At 49.2% G+C, this 13,748-nt stretch overlaps 1 protein-coding gene across 1 annotated transcript; it reads right to left on the bottom strand.

Moving 5' to 3' along the window:
• Nucleotides 1-330: 330 nt before the first annotated feature.
• Nucleotides 331-10,342, bottom strand: RPS6 (ribosomal protein S6). Its single transcript, XM_066604341.1, has 6 exons — nt 10,248-10,342; nt 9,052-9,183; nt 8,483-8,693; nt 4,868-5,014; nt 645-802; nt 331-467 (listed from the first exon to the last, which is right to left on the bottom strand). Exons 1-6 carry the CDS (start codon nt 10,251-10,253, stop codon nt 372-374), a joined length of 750 nt encoding a protein of 249 aa, XP_066460438.1. The 5' UTR covers nt 10,254-10,342; the 3' UTR covers nt 331-371.
• Between the last annotated feature and the right edge of the window lie 3,406 nt (nt 10,343-13,748).

The raw sequence follows: 13,748 nt of genomic DNA, 5'->3' as shown, positions 1-13,748 counted from the left end.
AGCTATGCATCTGCTGTATAAACAGGCTGCCGGAGCGAACTCTGACATCATTCACACAGACCCTAAATGAGATGGGCAATACACTTAGTGCTCGTCTAGACTGTTTATGCCACATACATTGTTCTGCGCTTCTTTGACCATCAAGCAAATCTGACGTGTGGCACCACAACATGTTAGCGCCTACAGCTCCAACGGTTCAAAGATCAGTGAGGCAAATCCTAAACCCTAGCATGTTGGCACAACCCATAATCCTTCAAAATAAATATTTTTCTTAGCGGAATGTTCTGGTTTCTAAGTGCATAGTTTAAAAATAATAATTACACAAATGAGTTACATTTACATGAAAAGGTCTTTATTTAAACCAGGAGGGTTTACTTCTGGCTGGATTCAGACTTGGATGTGGAGGCTCTAAGAGATGAAAGTCTACGCCTCTTGGCGATCTGCTCCTGGCGCTTCTCCTTCGCTTCCTGAAGAGATACAGAAAAAGTATGTTAAAAAGGTGGTTTCAATTCTCCTTATATTACTAAAGATGAACTCCCAGTAAACTAAATCTCAAAAAAAGAACACTAATGTAGACAATTTGAAGTGCTCAAAAAATGTGAATGATTAGCTGATGTAATTTTAAAAATGGTGATCATACACACCTTTGTTCTCTTAGCCAACAGCTTGGCATATTCTGCTGCCTCCTCCTTGTTCTTCTGAGTCCGCTGCTTCTTCAGGGCGATGCGTCTACGCTTGTGCTGAAGAACTCTAGGAGTCACAAGACGCTGGATCTTGGGAGCTTTGGTTCTGGGTTTCTTGCCTGTAAGCAAACCATGTTATTATTACACACAGAAAGGTCATTGCATATGACAGTCGGTCCCCCCTAGTAGTGGCACAAGGGACAATGACAGCTCAGCCATATGTTCAGGACATTCTGCAGCTTCTAAGAGGCAGCGGGATAATGCTCGGCCGCACACAACAAGGGGGGGGGGGGGGGGGTCACAGGAAGCCCCCACAACGTCGCCACACTTCTGTGGCTGCCTGATCACCAGATATCACCAATAGAACATGAATGGGACCATCTAGAATGACAACTTCGATAGCTCACAAATTTGCACGATCTAGAGGCTCAGCTACAGCAAGTGTGGACTGATATGCCACAGGATACCATACGGAAACTGTTTGCCTCCATGCCCACCTGTATCACATCTTACATCCAAGCTAGAGGTGGTGTAACCAAGTACTAGAGACTCCATGCCCGCCTGTATCACATCTTACAGCCAAGCTAGAGGCGGTACCAACAAGGTACTAGAGCCCCTGCCCGCCTGTATCACATCTTGTATCCAAGCTAGGGGCGGTACAACAGGGTACTAGAGCCTCCCTTGAAAGGGTCGGTTCTCCACAATAAATTCTCCTTTTCCTGATATTGAATTCACTTATATCAACGTTACAATCACACAAGATTCCTTCCATCCACTACCACCTTCTATGGAAGGGATTGGTCTGACAAGGAGTGTATGTTATTTTTATATAGTCCCAAGTTGTTCAAAATGATTTATCACCAACCAATCTCACAAAGATCCAGAAGTTACTGTAAAATACCAGCTGCCTCCTTGTGCCGCCTGAGGCTGGTTCACACGGGGCGGAATTGCCACAAAATTTCTGTGCATAAAGTCCCCACGCATTCTCTAGCCCAAGCAGCAAAGTGGATAAGATTAGCAAAAATCTCACCCAGACGCTGCAGACAGTCCTCTGTGGGCAATCTGCACAGATAGACATGCGGTGCGGAATTCAAATCTGCCACATGTCCGTTATATCGCACTTTCTGCTGCAGGCTCTTCCCTGGGGAGAGATTCTCGCAGCAGAATACAGGCGGACAAGCCGCATCAAACCTGCACTGAATGTCACGGGTTTTAAAGCTGCCTTTCCGCTGTGGAAATCTTGCGGAGTTTCCGTGCGGTCCCGCTGCAGACGTTCAGAGACTTCCATCCCGTGGGAACATGGCCTTATTATAATATACAACCTTAGAAGAGAACATCTTGATGATTTCCAAGACATTTACCCTGGGAATGTTCTATTGGAAACCACTGGGTATTTAGGGTCCCTTATTTTTCCCTTGGATGACTGTTTATCAGCAATGGGGAACTTTGGAAGCATCAACCAGAAGGTCTCACCCATGGAGTAAATAGTCAGACACCATTGGCACCACATATGTAACCATTCTAGTCAAGTATCAAAGCTGTTGGGAAAGTACTAATTGCTACATGTATGACCAGCTAAAATCACGTGAACAGCATGCAAAACAGAAGCACAACACATGTATGTTATTCACGGTATGTGGCAAATAATATTGTAGTGCATCAACCAAGTCTGTTCTCATCTGCATCGGAGGGTCTGTTTGGGGGTCTCTGGCACAGAGCCATCCAAAGGCCCCAGATGAAATAGTGCAGCAGGCTGTGTTATTTAACAGGGGAAAATGCCCGTCTGCGTAACAGAAGTCAAACAAACCCCATTACAGTCTACGGGATCCATCTGGCGCCGTCTGTTCTGTCATGGGATTGATCTGAGCAGAAAAACGGACACCCTGTAGCGAACCTCTGACAGGACAGCAGAACGAACACGCAAACGCAGATGGTAACAGCTAACAGATTACAATTTTGGACAGTCTGCCCACCGAGAAACAGGCGCTGTCAGTTTATGACCTCAGTCCAGGGCTTACAATCTAGCCGTGTGCGGACAGATGGGGCTCACGTGTGAAGAGAAGGAAGTCCGGCACACGCAGCTAAAAGCCAAGAGATTTCCTTAGACATCCATAACTTCTAGCAGGTGACAGAGCCCAATCCCAACTGCTTGTGTATACCCACCAATAAGAACAGGTAGTTTATAAACTTTCAGACATTACAGCTACGGGTTCTTATTGGCGCACTGTGTATTACAAGCCTTTATGCGGTGTGTAAGACCAGTTGTGGTTGGAGTCTGTCGCCCGCTAGATTGTACTATGGATGGTTAAACAAATCTATTGGAGTTCAGCTGGATACGATGGACTTCCTTCTCTTCGTATGGTTAGAATTACTTCTCCTAGAAAACCACTTCCTGTAGCCCCCGACACTCATTCACTATCCCTGATCATCCTGCAACAAACCCCCAGCACTTCAATCATGAACTAGAAACCCACAGCAAGTTACCCTACTGCAATAGTCTACCCAGCAGAACATACGGGAACATAAGCAATGGGCCATTAGGGTGCATTACACAATAGATTAGTCACCGTCACCATCACCATGACTACTGGGAAAGTGCATGGAGTTTTTGCTGTAACTACAGTAAAACTGCCTTAAAGAACAGAAGAAACTGTATTAAAGGGGTTCTGTCATTAGAGGAAAAAAAAAATCCAATACCTACCTATTCCTCCCCAGGAAGTCTTCTTAACGCATCTCCTCCTCTTACAGTGACATTGTGTACAGTCTCAGCATTCTGCTTCTTGCAGGTCACTAGTGACATAGTGTTCACTGCCTAGCTGGAAATGCCGAATCCTATGCTGGGCTACTGCCGCAACTGTCTGGCATAGGATTCGACATTCCCTGCTAGCCACTAGTGACCGGGTGTACACTGACCTGCAGGAAGGAGAAGGCCTACGAATGGATGCTATATCACAGGAAGAAGAGCATCCAGCTGGCTGGAGGAGCCAGGAGAAGATCCGTGAGAAGACTGACAGGAGGAATAGAGAAGTGAAGAAATTTTTTCTCTAATGGCAGAACCCCTTTAATGAGATTTTGCAGTGGTGCAAAACTCTGCGGCATCATCACAGCCCTATGTAAATGTGCCCTTCCTACTAGAGACGGGCATTGCGATATGGACCGATGGGAGCCCTATGACTGCAGGAATGATATTACAGCGAGACTAAGATTTATTCAGGCCTGCTCTATGGATACTGTAGGCTGAAAGCAATCCAATATACAGATAAACTCATTCGCAAGTCATGCCTTAAAGGGGTTGTCCCGAGGCAGCAAGTGGGTCTATACACTTCTGCATGGCCATAATAATGCACTTTGTAATGTACATTGTGCATTAATTATGAGCCATGCAGAAGTTATAAAAAGTTTTATACTTACCTGTTCCGTTGCTGGCGTCCTCGTCTCCATGGTGCCGACTAATTTTCGCCCTCCGATGGCCAAATTAGCCGCGCTTGCGCAGTCCGGGTCTTCTGCAGTCTTCTATGGGGCTCCGTGTAGCTCCGTGTAGCTCCGCCCCGTCACGTGCCGATTCCAGCCAATCAGGAGGCTGGAATCGGCAGTGGACCGCACAGAAGAGCTGCGGTCCACGGAGGAAGAGGCCATCTTCAGCGGTGAGTAGAGAAGTCACCGGAGCGCGGGGATTCAGGTAAGCGCTCCGGTGAGCTTTCTTTACCTCCCTGCATCGGGGTTGTCTCGCGCCGAACGGGGGGGGGGTTGAAAAAAAAAAAAACCCGTTTCGGCGCGGGACAACCCCTTTAACCCCCTGAACACAACATGACGCATGTTTACATCCTGGCTGCGGATAGTACGGGCTCAGGAGCAGAGCCCACGCCATCCTGCAGTGGGAGCCGGCTGTGACTGATAGCTGGCCTCTAGCTGCAACAGTGGGGATTAATAAGAACAGTGATCCCTGCTGTTAACCCCCTACATGGCACACTAGGTAGAACATGGCATATAAAGGGTTCACAGAGCGCACGCCCTTTGTGAGGTCATCGGCCCTCCGCGTTGTGACGGCTTTTGAAATTAGAGGAATATCAAACTCCCAAAAAATTGCTGTCCATATTGCCAAAACAGTCTGTGTCCGTAACGGGTTAAACAACTGGAAGAAGCTTCTTCACAAGCTTTACCCCAATAATAAGCAGCTTATTTACCTTCCTTATTAAGAGGCCTCCTGACCACATACTGGCGGACATCATCTTCTTTAGACAGGTTGAAGAGTTTGCGGATCCTGCTGGCTCTCTTTGGACCCAAGCGACGAGGAACGGTCTTGTCAGTAAGTCCGGGAATATCTTTCTCACCTGTAAGGAAAAAAAGCAGCATCTTAGTATGTTTGAATGTTTTGATGCATTGCTATAAAGGAAACTGGTTAATGGTGGTTTTGCTACTGAAAGGTATTGGTGAGGCAGGTACAAGGCTGCAGCAATGAGCCCGGTGGCCGAGGGGGAACGTATCAAAAACCGAATCAGATCAAGTCAAAGGAACAAATTCTTTTCGGACCGGCATCCATAGCAGCCAATCAGCTCAAAACGAAAGTAGGGAAGCCACTGTGCCGTAAAGGAAGGAGCGCAGTACAGCAGCAATCGCTTTAGGAAAATCGGTCATCAGGTTTCCATGATGCAATGTAAGCCTATGTTGTACCCGCTGAGCAGGTAGTCACTGACATTAGGCAAGAAGCTGACTGCGGGGTCACGTGATGAACTAATGGCTGACAGAGCACAGGCGCATTAAAGGGGGTTTCCAGGGAAATACAACTAAGGATTTATCATTATGCTGTCAGCGCCGCAACACAAGAGGACGGAGCAGAAGTGGAAATATAAGCCCTAGCTGCATTAAAATGAGAAAGAAAAGAAAATCACCACCCAACAGGCGCTGTCGGGTGCGCCGCGTGCCTCTTCAGCTCTGGCACACTTGCTTGTAGTTCTTAGCTAGCGCTTCCTGGTTCGGAGATTCAAAATCCACACCTCCAGGAAACGATGGTTGTGATTGGTTCTTGAGCACTGCGGCTCAGCCAATCACAGTAAGCGCTTCCTGGAGGCGGGGATTTTGAACCTCCAAACCAGGAAGCTCGCTGAAGAGAGTGTGTGTGTATATATAATTTTTTTTATTTTTAATGCAGCTAGGACTTATTTTAGGGCTTTTAGAGTAGGATTTCCAAAGGGAAACATGGGCTACAAAACACAGCAAACCAAGGCTGTGCAGAGCATGCCCCGATTTTGTATTCTCACAATGTAGCAGCCTACAAAACAGCGCTCATGTGAAAAAACCCGTTGGAATGCGCGGGCTTCACATACATGCGATCTGTAGCGCTGTCGCACCACGAGAAAATTGTGATTTTTTTTTCACCCACTGAAACCAGCCTAAGGCCTCATGTCCACGGGCAAAATATGATTTAAGATCCGCAGCGGATCTCCCGCATGCGGATCCGCATCCCATAGGGATGCATTGACCACCTGCGGGTAGATAAATACCCGCGGATGGTCAATAAAAGGGATTTAAAAAAAAATGGAGCATGAAAAAATCTGGACCATGCTCCATTTTCGTGCGGGTCTCCCGCGGGCTTCTATTGAAGCCTATGGAAGCCGTCCGGATCCGCGGGAGACCTAAAATAGGAATTTAAAAGTATTTACCCATCCGGAGCGGACCGCGAAGGTCTTCTATTCCTCACGGCCGGATCTTTCTTGCTTCGGCTCGGCGGATGTGCCCGGCGCATGCGCGCGGCACGTCGACGACGTGCCGCCGGCGTGACGAATTTATCCGCCGGCCGAAAAAGAAGATCCGGCCGTGAGGAAGAGCAGAGCTTCCCCGCCCGCTACGGATGGGTAAATTCTTTTAAATTCTTCTTTTTAGCGCTCATGTCCGCGGGGCAGGAGGGACCCGCTGCAGATTCTCCATGTAGAATCTGCAGCGGATCTGATTTTCCCCATGGACATGAGGCCTTAAGCTCTAGTAGTCGGCGTCCAGAAGACCGGCAGGAAGCAGCTGCAGCCGTCTGTTGTCGCTGAGCAAGTTTTAGAGACTGAAGAAAGTTTGGATGCCTGTCCATCAAGCCCGGGAGGCATTGCTGCAGCTGGTGGGTGGAGAAAATCTAACTCTCTACCCCTCATTTGCATATGGGGAGGGAAACCTTAAAATGCAGATTATAAAGGTACCTGCGCACCTACAAGCACGTTATTTAGCGCTATAAAATTACCTTAGATTGCATTGTGAAAACCGATGACCGATTCCCTCTATGCCAACTTCACACGCGCAAATGCAGTATCACGTATGACTCAAGCCCGATCTCACGCTCCCCAACATGTGATTTGTCCACAGATACTAGGAGTTCTTGAAACAAAACCGCCTCACATGACTTCAGGGAAGTAGTGATCCCCCACCGCAGCAGAGTTACTCCCATTGTTTTCAATGGGGAAACCCCACATGGCTGCACGCAGCACGATGCTGCCGCCGGCCCACTGAAAGCATGGGAGATACGATGCGAGAGCACACAGATGGGGCACGCTGGGATGTTTTCCGCATCACTCATGTGCATGGCACCATTCAAAACAGGGTTCATATTAGTGCGTCTCGCAGGACACAAAGATCACACGATTTTCTTGCCTTTGTGAAGCCGGCCTTAAAGAGTAATTGCACTTTTTACAAGTCAGTCACATGATAAAACAGTTTTCATCAGTGGCAGTCCCGCTGCCAAGACCCCCGCTGATCGCAGAAATGAGGGAGCTTCAGGGCTAACCCAAAATTTCAAACCGCAGCCTTTCCGCAAAACACACTGCGCCATTTGGTGTGGGTTTTTTCTGCTGCAGAATATTTTCCACTGTGCATCTGCTGCATGGGAACAAACCCTTAGGGCTCATTCACACGAGCGTAGGCGCTTTTTGTCTGGCCGTGTCACGCCCATAGCGCTGCTAAAAACTGCATGGACTGGCGTAATAGTCACGTTTTAACACCCGTTCAGACAGACAAGTGCGGCGGTTATACATCGCACCCAGAATACAGTCAGGCGGGGGCAGACAGTTTAGCTGCGCTAAAATGCCTTCCCCTTTCTGGCTCTGGGCAAGAGGGGGGTGGGAGCTAGTGTGCCAAACTCCTGCCCCTTGTCAGCTGCCAGCAATGGGAGGGGCGGGAGCTTAGCAACTAGCTCCCACCCCCTCCCATTGCAAAGAGCTGGCAAGGGGTTGGGAGTTTAACAGTCACGCTACTTAACTCCCTCCCACCTCCTTTCTCCAACAGCTACTATAGACTCCCATAGGTGTCTATGGGAGCTGCCGCCGTATTCCGGTCAAAAGATAGTTCCATAACTATGTTTTCCGGCTGATGTAAAAGCACCCGACCGGAATGAGTTATCTTTGCCGACCCGATGTTTTTACGCTGCAGGAATACGCCAATCTGAACTGATGCATTGTAAACCAATGCATCAGATGGGCAGCGTATATCTGCTGGCCATGAAAAAGCAGCTGACATACGCTCATGTGAAAGAGCCCTCAGGCCGGTCCCACATGGGCGTATGGTCATTGCACACAAAATGCGATGCCTACAGCCCAGTGCTTTATATTTGGCCCCTCACAGCTGTAATCTGTTCAAGCATTAATCATGAAAAAAATAAAACCATACCGTCAGTATACATCATAGTGCATATTACACCTACGTAGCGCACGGGGTCGGCGGTGCGCAGGTCATTGTGTACTTGCTGTACGCTCGCGTGCGAATGCAGCCTTATGCTTCAGCCACTCACACACAGCTGCCCTTATCACCAAATTCCCACAACTCACCTTTCCTGACGATAACCAAGTTCAGCACGCTCAAGTTGGCGTCCACAATGCAGCCGCGTACAGATTTGCGCTTGCGCTCGCCAGTCCTCCTGGGGCGGTAGCAAGAGTGACCTTTGCTGAGGAGCAGGCGGACACGTCCGTGAGTGAGGACACCCTGTTTCATGGGGAAGCCTTGCTTGTCGTTCCCTCCGCTGATGCGCACAACGTATCCCTGTGGAAGAATAGAGGAGATGGTTGGCACGTTACACGGACCCCCACAGATCTCCGCCAGACTGCGGCCTCACACCCGGACCCCCACAGATCTCCGCCAGACTGCGGCCTCACACCCGGACCCCCACAGATCTCCGCCAGACTGCGGCCTCACACCCGGACCCCCACAGATCTCCGCCAGACTGCGGCCTCACACCCAGACCCCCACAGATCTCTCCCACTGGACTGCAGTCTCACACCCGGACCCCCACAGATCTCCGCCAGACTGCGGCCTCACACCCGGACCCCCACAGATCTCCGCCAGACTGCGACCTCACACCCGGACCCCACAGATCTCTCCCACTGGACTGCAGTCTCACCTTCCACTCTTCACCCAGAGGATCAGCGGCGACCTCCGTGGCCATTCGTTTCTCATAGAAAGTCCGCAGTTTGCGCTCATCGTCTACCTCAATGAGCTTCTGGCAGCCGGTGGCTGGGAAGGAAATGTTCAGCTGCAGAGAGAAGAGTCACCGTTACATCCGCCGACCGCTAATAGACAATTGCGCACTTTTTTGCATGATCAAAATGTACAGTAAAAAAGGGGGGGGGGCATCAGTAGCTGCTCATCAGGACCCCCAGTGATCACCGCAAGGGGGGCAGAATTTCATGGCGCCGTCCAAATTTGGGGTCTAAGCTGGAAGCACCATAGAGGGAGACTAGAAATCAAGGCAGCTATAACTTCTATAGGACGTCTGGCTCCGCCCCCAACATGGATGCCCAGCCGCGGCAGGGTCAGGTGACCACCAGGAGACTCGAGCAGCGCACTCTTATTGGTTAATCGAGGTCACCAGTCTGCTAAGGAGTTAAATGCCCGCTGTACCCCCTACTAGGATAGGAAGGATATATGGATGTAAACACGCTGGACGCGACAACGGCGTCGCAAATAGGTGAGAGCGCGGCGGGTGTACAGCCGGGCAGGCAGGGCTGATGGCCCACGAGCAAATACACAGTGCTGTTACACCTGCGCTCGGGGCACGTTCTCACGGGTCTAAAGCACATTTGGGGCACACAAACATGCCAGCATGGGCGCACCTCCAACACGTAACGCATCGCGCACGCTCCGGCACAGGTTTCTGCACAAATCCCATTGCTTCCGTGTTCAGGCGCAGCGGACAGGCAGGTTTCTGTGTACGCTGTGACATTTCCGGCCACCCGTCAGGATCTCACGGTGCGTACGCCATAGACGGAGCGCGCCACACGTTTACGTGAGCAAAACCACTAAAATCAGCGGCTTCTATCACTGCGCAAAACCTGCAGCCGAGACGCAGCGGTGAGCACGGGCCCCGAGAGGCGCTGAGGAGTCAGGGGGAGGTACATGCTTCTCAGCACCGGCGGCCGCCAGCTCTCTGCCCGCCTGCAGTGCCAAGCATCCGCTGCCATCCGGCACCCAGCAACCAGCCCGGCGCTCCCCTCGCCCGCCGCTGGCCTCCCCGCACTCCATCCCCCGCGGCCCGGCACATATTAGCCCGCAGACACCGCTACTGGCGGCAGATGAACGGCTCAATCCTCCGCTTACCTTCATTGCGGCCAACCAGCCTGTCTGACGTCCCCGCCGGAAAGAGGCCGAGCTTCCGCCTAGCGAGCTCACATAGGGAGGCGGAGGAGAGCGTCGTCACCGCACGGGGGGAGGGAGGCTGCAGCGGCGCGCCCTCTAGTGGTGGGAGGTCAGTACGGCGGCTCCTGCTCTACTGCTACTTTCACTCTTGGTTCTACTAATCGCAACCAATTGGATGATGATTATTAGTATTATTATTAATTTGTGCTAATTCACTGGAAATCTCCCCATATTGGTGATACAAAGTGAATAGAAATCCTCAGTGTTGAGGCCTCCTTCACACAGCTGTATGCGTTTTCACAGTCGCCCGTACATGCCATAAAATTACGTGAATGAAGCCGTGTTCAAGTCCCAATCTGAATTAGTATTTTTTCGTCTGTTCACACGGCCGGGTGTGACGTATTAGTGAAAAGCTACGCCGCAGCCCGGAAATCCCTCAACGTCTCTCAACGCACAAATCTTGCGCGGCTGTCTTGGCTGTGTGAAAGCCTTAGGCCGGCTTCACACCGCTGTAAGCGCATTTGTGCTGCATACAGCAATACGGCCATGTGATCTGATGCACTGGAGTCCAATGCATCAGATCACAACATATATCGGATGGCCGTGAAAACGGTGGGCCGATATACGCTCGTAGGAAAGAGCCCAAAGAGACAGAGACCCTGAACTGAGGTGTAACGCTGTGTCACACCACCCTTAGGCCACTTTCACACGAGCGTCATTTTCCTATAGCCATGCTAAAAAAGTGCCGCTATCAGAACGCTAAAACACGAAGAATAGCCACGACCAAGACGCGGCTATTTGTCACGATCTTACCTGCCTGTTGCGACATCCTGCAGTGTACCAACACCGCAGCTCCGAAATCCCTCAGCCGCTAAAACACTGAAAGGCATCCCCGCAGGGATGTTAAACTCTTTCCCCCTCCCTTTGCCAGTCGTCTCACATAGTCTCCTATAGGAGTCTATGGCGCTGCCGGCGTTGTGCCGTCAAAAGACAGGACAAGTTCAATCTATTGACAGTGAGAAATATCGGCGTCCAAAAATCTCACTTATTTTCTATCTTTTGACACACAATTTTTTGGGGCGATGTGAACGAGGCCCTATGCTACATTCACACGGGCGAGTGCAATATTGGGCATTTTTTAGGCAAAAACACTTCGCATTGCTTCTCTGAAATTGCGATCCTCCCACGCATGTGTCAAACGCGATAGAAGATCACAAGTGTTTACCATTACGTTCAATGCATTTATTGTTACAAATTGGAATCTCGTCTTGTAAAACAGCCCTCAAGGGGTCCGGCGGTGACCCTGCCACCAGGGCTGCACGGTGTAACTGAACATTGGTGACTTGTGCCAGGGCACATAGATGGGTACAGTAACAAGCGGTTATCTGAGCAGGTTTGGATGAGTTCCTATCAACAGACTCGATTCTCAGAGGAAATGCCAGAGGGCTGCTTAATAGCAGGAGAAGGAGCTCTGAAGACACAGAGGAACGTGTCCCAGGCAGCAAGTAGAAGCTGAACGTAAAAGAAAATGTCATTTTACAAGCAGGGTAATAAAAAAAACCTGTTATACCAGGGAGGCAAAAAGTTTCTCGTCAGCACCTCCGACCGGCCCCAACCGCAATAAGATGAGCCAGAGGATGTTTGGGTCGCTGCTTAGCAAAACATGTCACCAAAAAATCTGTTAATAAGAAATTACAAAGGGAAATTGTATGATTGGCATGTTCTGGTGTGCAAAGCTGCTGGAATCTCCGAATGCCGGGAGTGCCCGGGGGCAAATATGGAGTGGTAGTCTGAATATAAGTATCACCACCACAAATACGTGGCCACCAGGGCCATTTGTCTTTATACTGTGATTATAGAGCATGTTTTATGTAATTGGAAACAGTATTTTTCACTACATTCCTGGTTTCCATCTCAGGTTCCCTCTGATTAGGTAAAAACAGTATTTTGATTAGCAGTGCACAACTTTTTCTGGTCTGAGGGCCACACTGCCATACTGAACCACTTCCAAGGGCCACAAGCATATCCCCATCTGAAACATTGGTGGCATATCTTAAGTATATGCTATAATTTAAAGTAAATTCCACTTCCAGAACTCCCACCTATTGGAAGAATTAGGGTTAACCCCACTCCCTCCCCCAATCAGGACTCCAGAGAGGAGGAGACAATACATGCGGCTCTCTCCATTATATTCTTACGGATGGGCGTTCCACTACCTCTTACAGGTGGGCGTTCCACTACCTCTTACAGATGGGCGTTTCACTACCTCTTACGGATGGGCGTTCCACTAACTCCCACAGATGGGCGTACCACTACCTCTTACAGATGGGAGTTCCACTACCTCTTACAGATGGGAGTTCCACTACCTCTTACGGATGGGCGTTCCACTATCTGTTACGGATGGGCGTTCCACTACCTGTTACGGATGGACGTTCCACTACCTGTTACGGATGGGCGTTCCACTACCTCTCACGGATGGCTCACCGTAACATATCGCAAATTACTCCTCTTTGGCAAAAAATATTCCTTAAAAATGCCAAGAGCCGTATTTATACTTTTCAGGAAGGTGCGTAGTGTGACCTCTACCCTGACGGAACCATTGCCTCTAATGTGTCAGAGTCTCCTTGTGATATGGTTTATGTTTGTTTCTGGCATTTTGGGAGGGCAGAAAATTGTCGACGGCAAGTAGAGGAATATGGTAATTTGAGGAAATAGTTTATTGTAATCCAACAAAAGTGCTGGCTGGATGGAAAATGTTGTATTTTTACTGGAAACTATTAATCTGTGAAAACAATTTCATCATTCATCACAACTTGTGCCAAGTACAAATTGTTATAATCTACTGTATACACTCACAAGATATTAGAGCATTACCTCTTCTGCTGATAGAGTCTGTAGTGGGAGTATAATATATTAAGTCATGGACATTCCAGTGGCTGCAGAAACCTGTGATGAGGGGCAAACACCCTGAAACAGCTGTCTGTGTATGGATTCTGGCCTGGCTTTCAATTCCCAGTCATTGTTACAAGGCTTGTATAAAGAGTCTAACATTGACTTACAGGAATGCTGCCTTCCAGTAGGTGTTGCTGCAGAGACATTGTTCCATCTCGCTTATTTATAAAGCAGCAGTCATTCTGCCTTCCCTTCCTGAAGTGGTTCTGCAGCAGCTGCAGTGTCTTTTATGAGGATCTGCAAGGCTGAGACAATATAATCCATACCATAGCCCTCCGTCTGCTGTGGATCCCTTAAGACTAGAGAAGCAAGCTATTCATGTCACTCATTGAACGTATCACCCACCCTCATCTTCCCTTTTTGAAAAAAAGATTTTCTTTATACAGTAAACTGTCGCAGCTGCTGCAAAACCTCTTTTCAGCCACTGTAAAATTTACTCCTCAATTATTTGTTCACTGAATCTCATTGAAATATTTTTTGCAAGCAATTATGTTTATAGATATTTGTTAC

Source organism: Eleutherodactylus coqui, chromosome 5 (genome assembly GCF_035609145.1).
Source record: "Eleutherodactylus coqui strain aEleCoq1 chromosome 5, aEleCoq1.hap1, whole genome shotgun sequence".
NCBI lineage: Eukaryota > Metazoa > Chordata > Amphibia > Anura > Eleutherodactylidae > Eleutherodactylus > Eleutherodactylus coqui.
The sequence above is the reverse complement of the archived record's forward strand: the minus strand, read 5'-3'. Positions and strand labels throughout refer to the sequence as shown.

What these genes read in the sequence shown, in the direction of transcription:
- RPS6 (XM_066604341.1), bottom strand. An exon ending in CTTGGTTATCGTCAGGAAAG is followed by an intron (nt 5,015 to 8,482) that starts GTGAGTTGTGGG and finishes TTTTCCTTACAG; the next exon opens with GTGAGAAAGATATTCCCGGA. An exon ending in TGTTGGCTAAGAGAACAAAG is followed by an intron (nt 468 to 644) that starts GTGTGTATGATC and finishes GTATCTCTTCAG; the next exon opens with GAAGCGAAGGAGAAGCGCCA.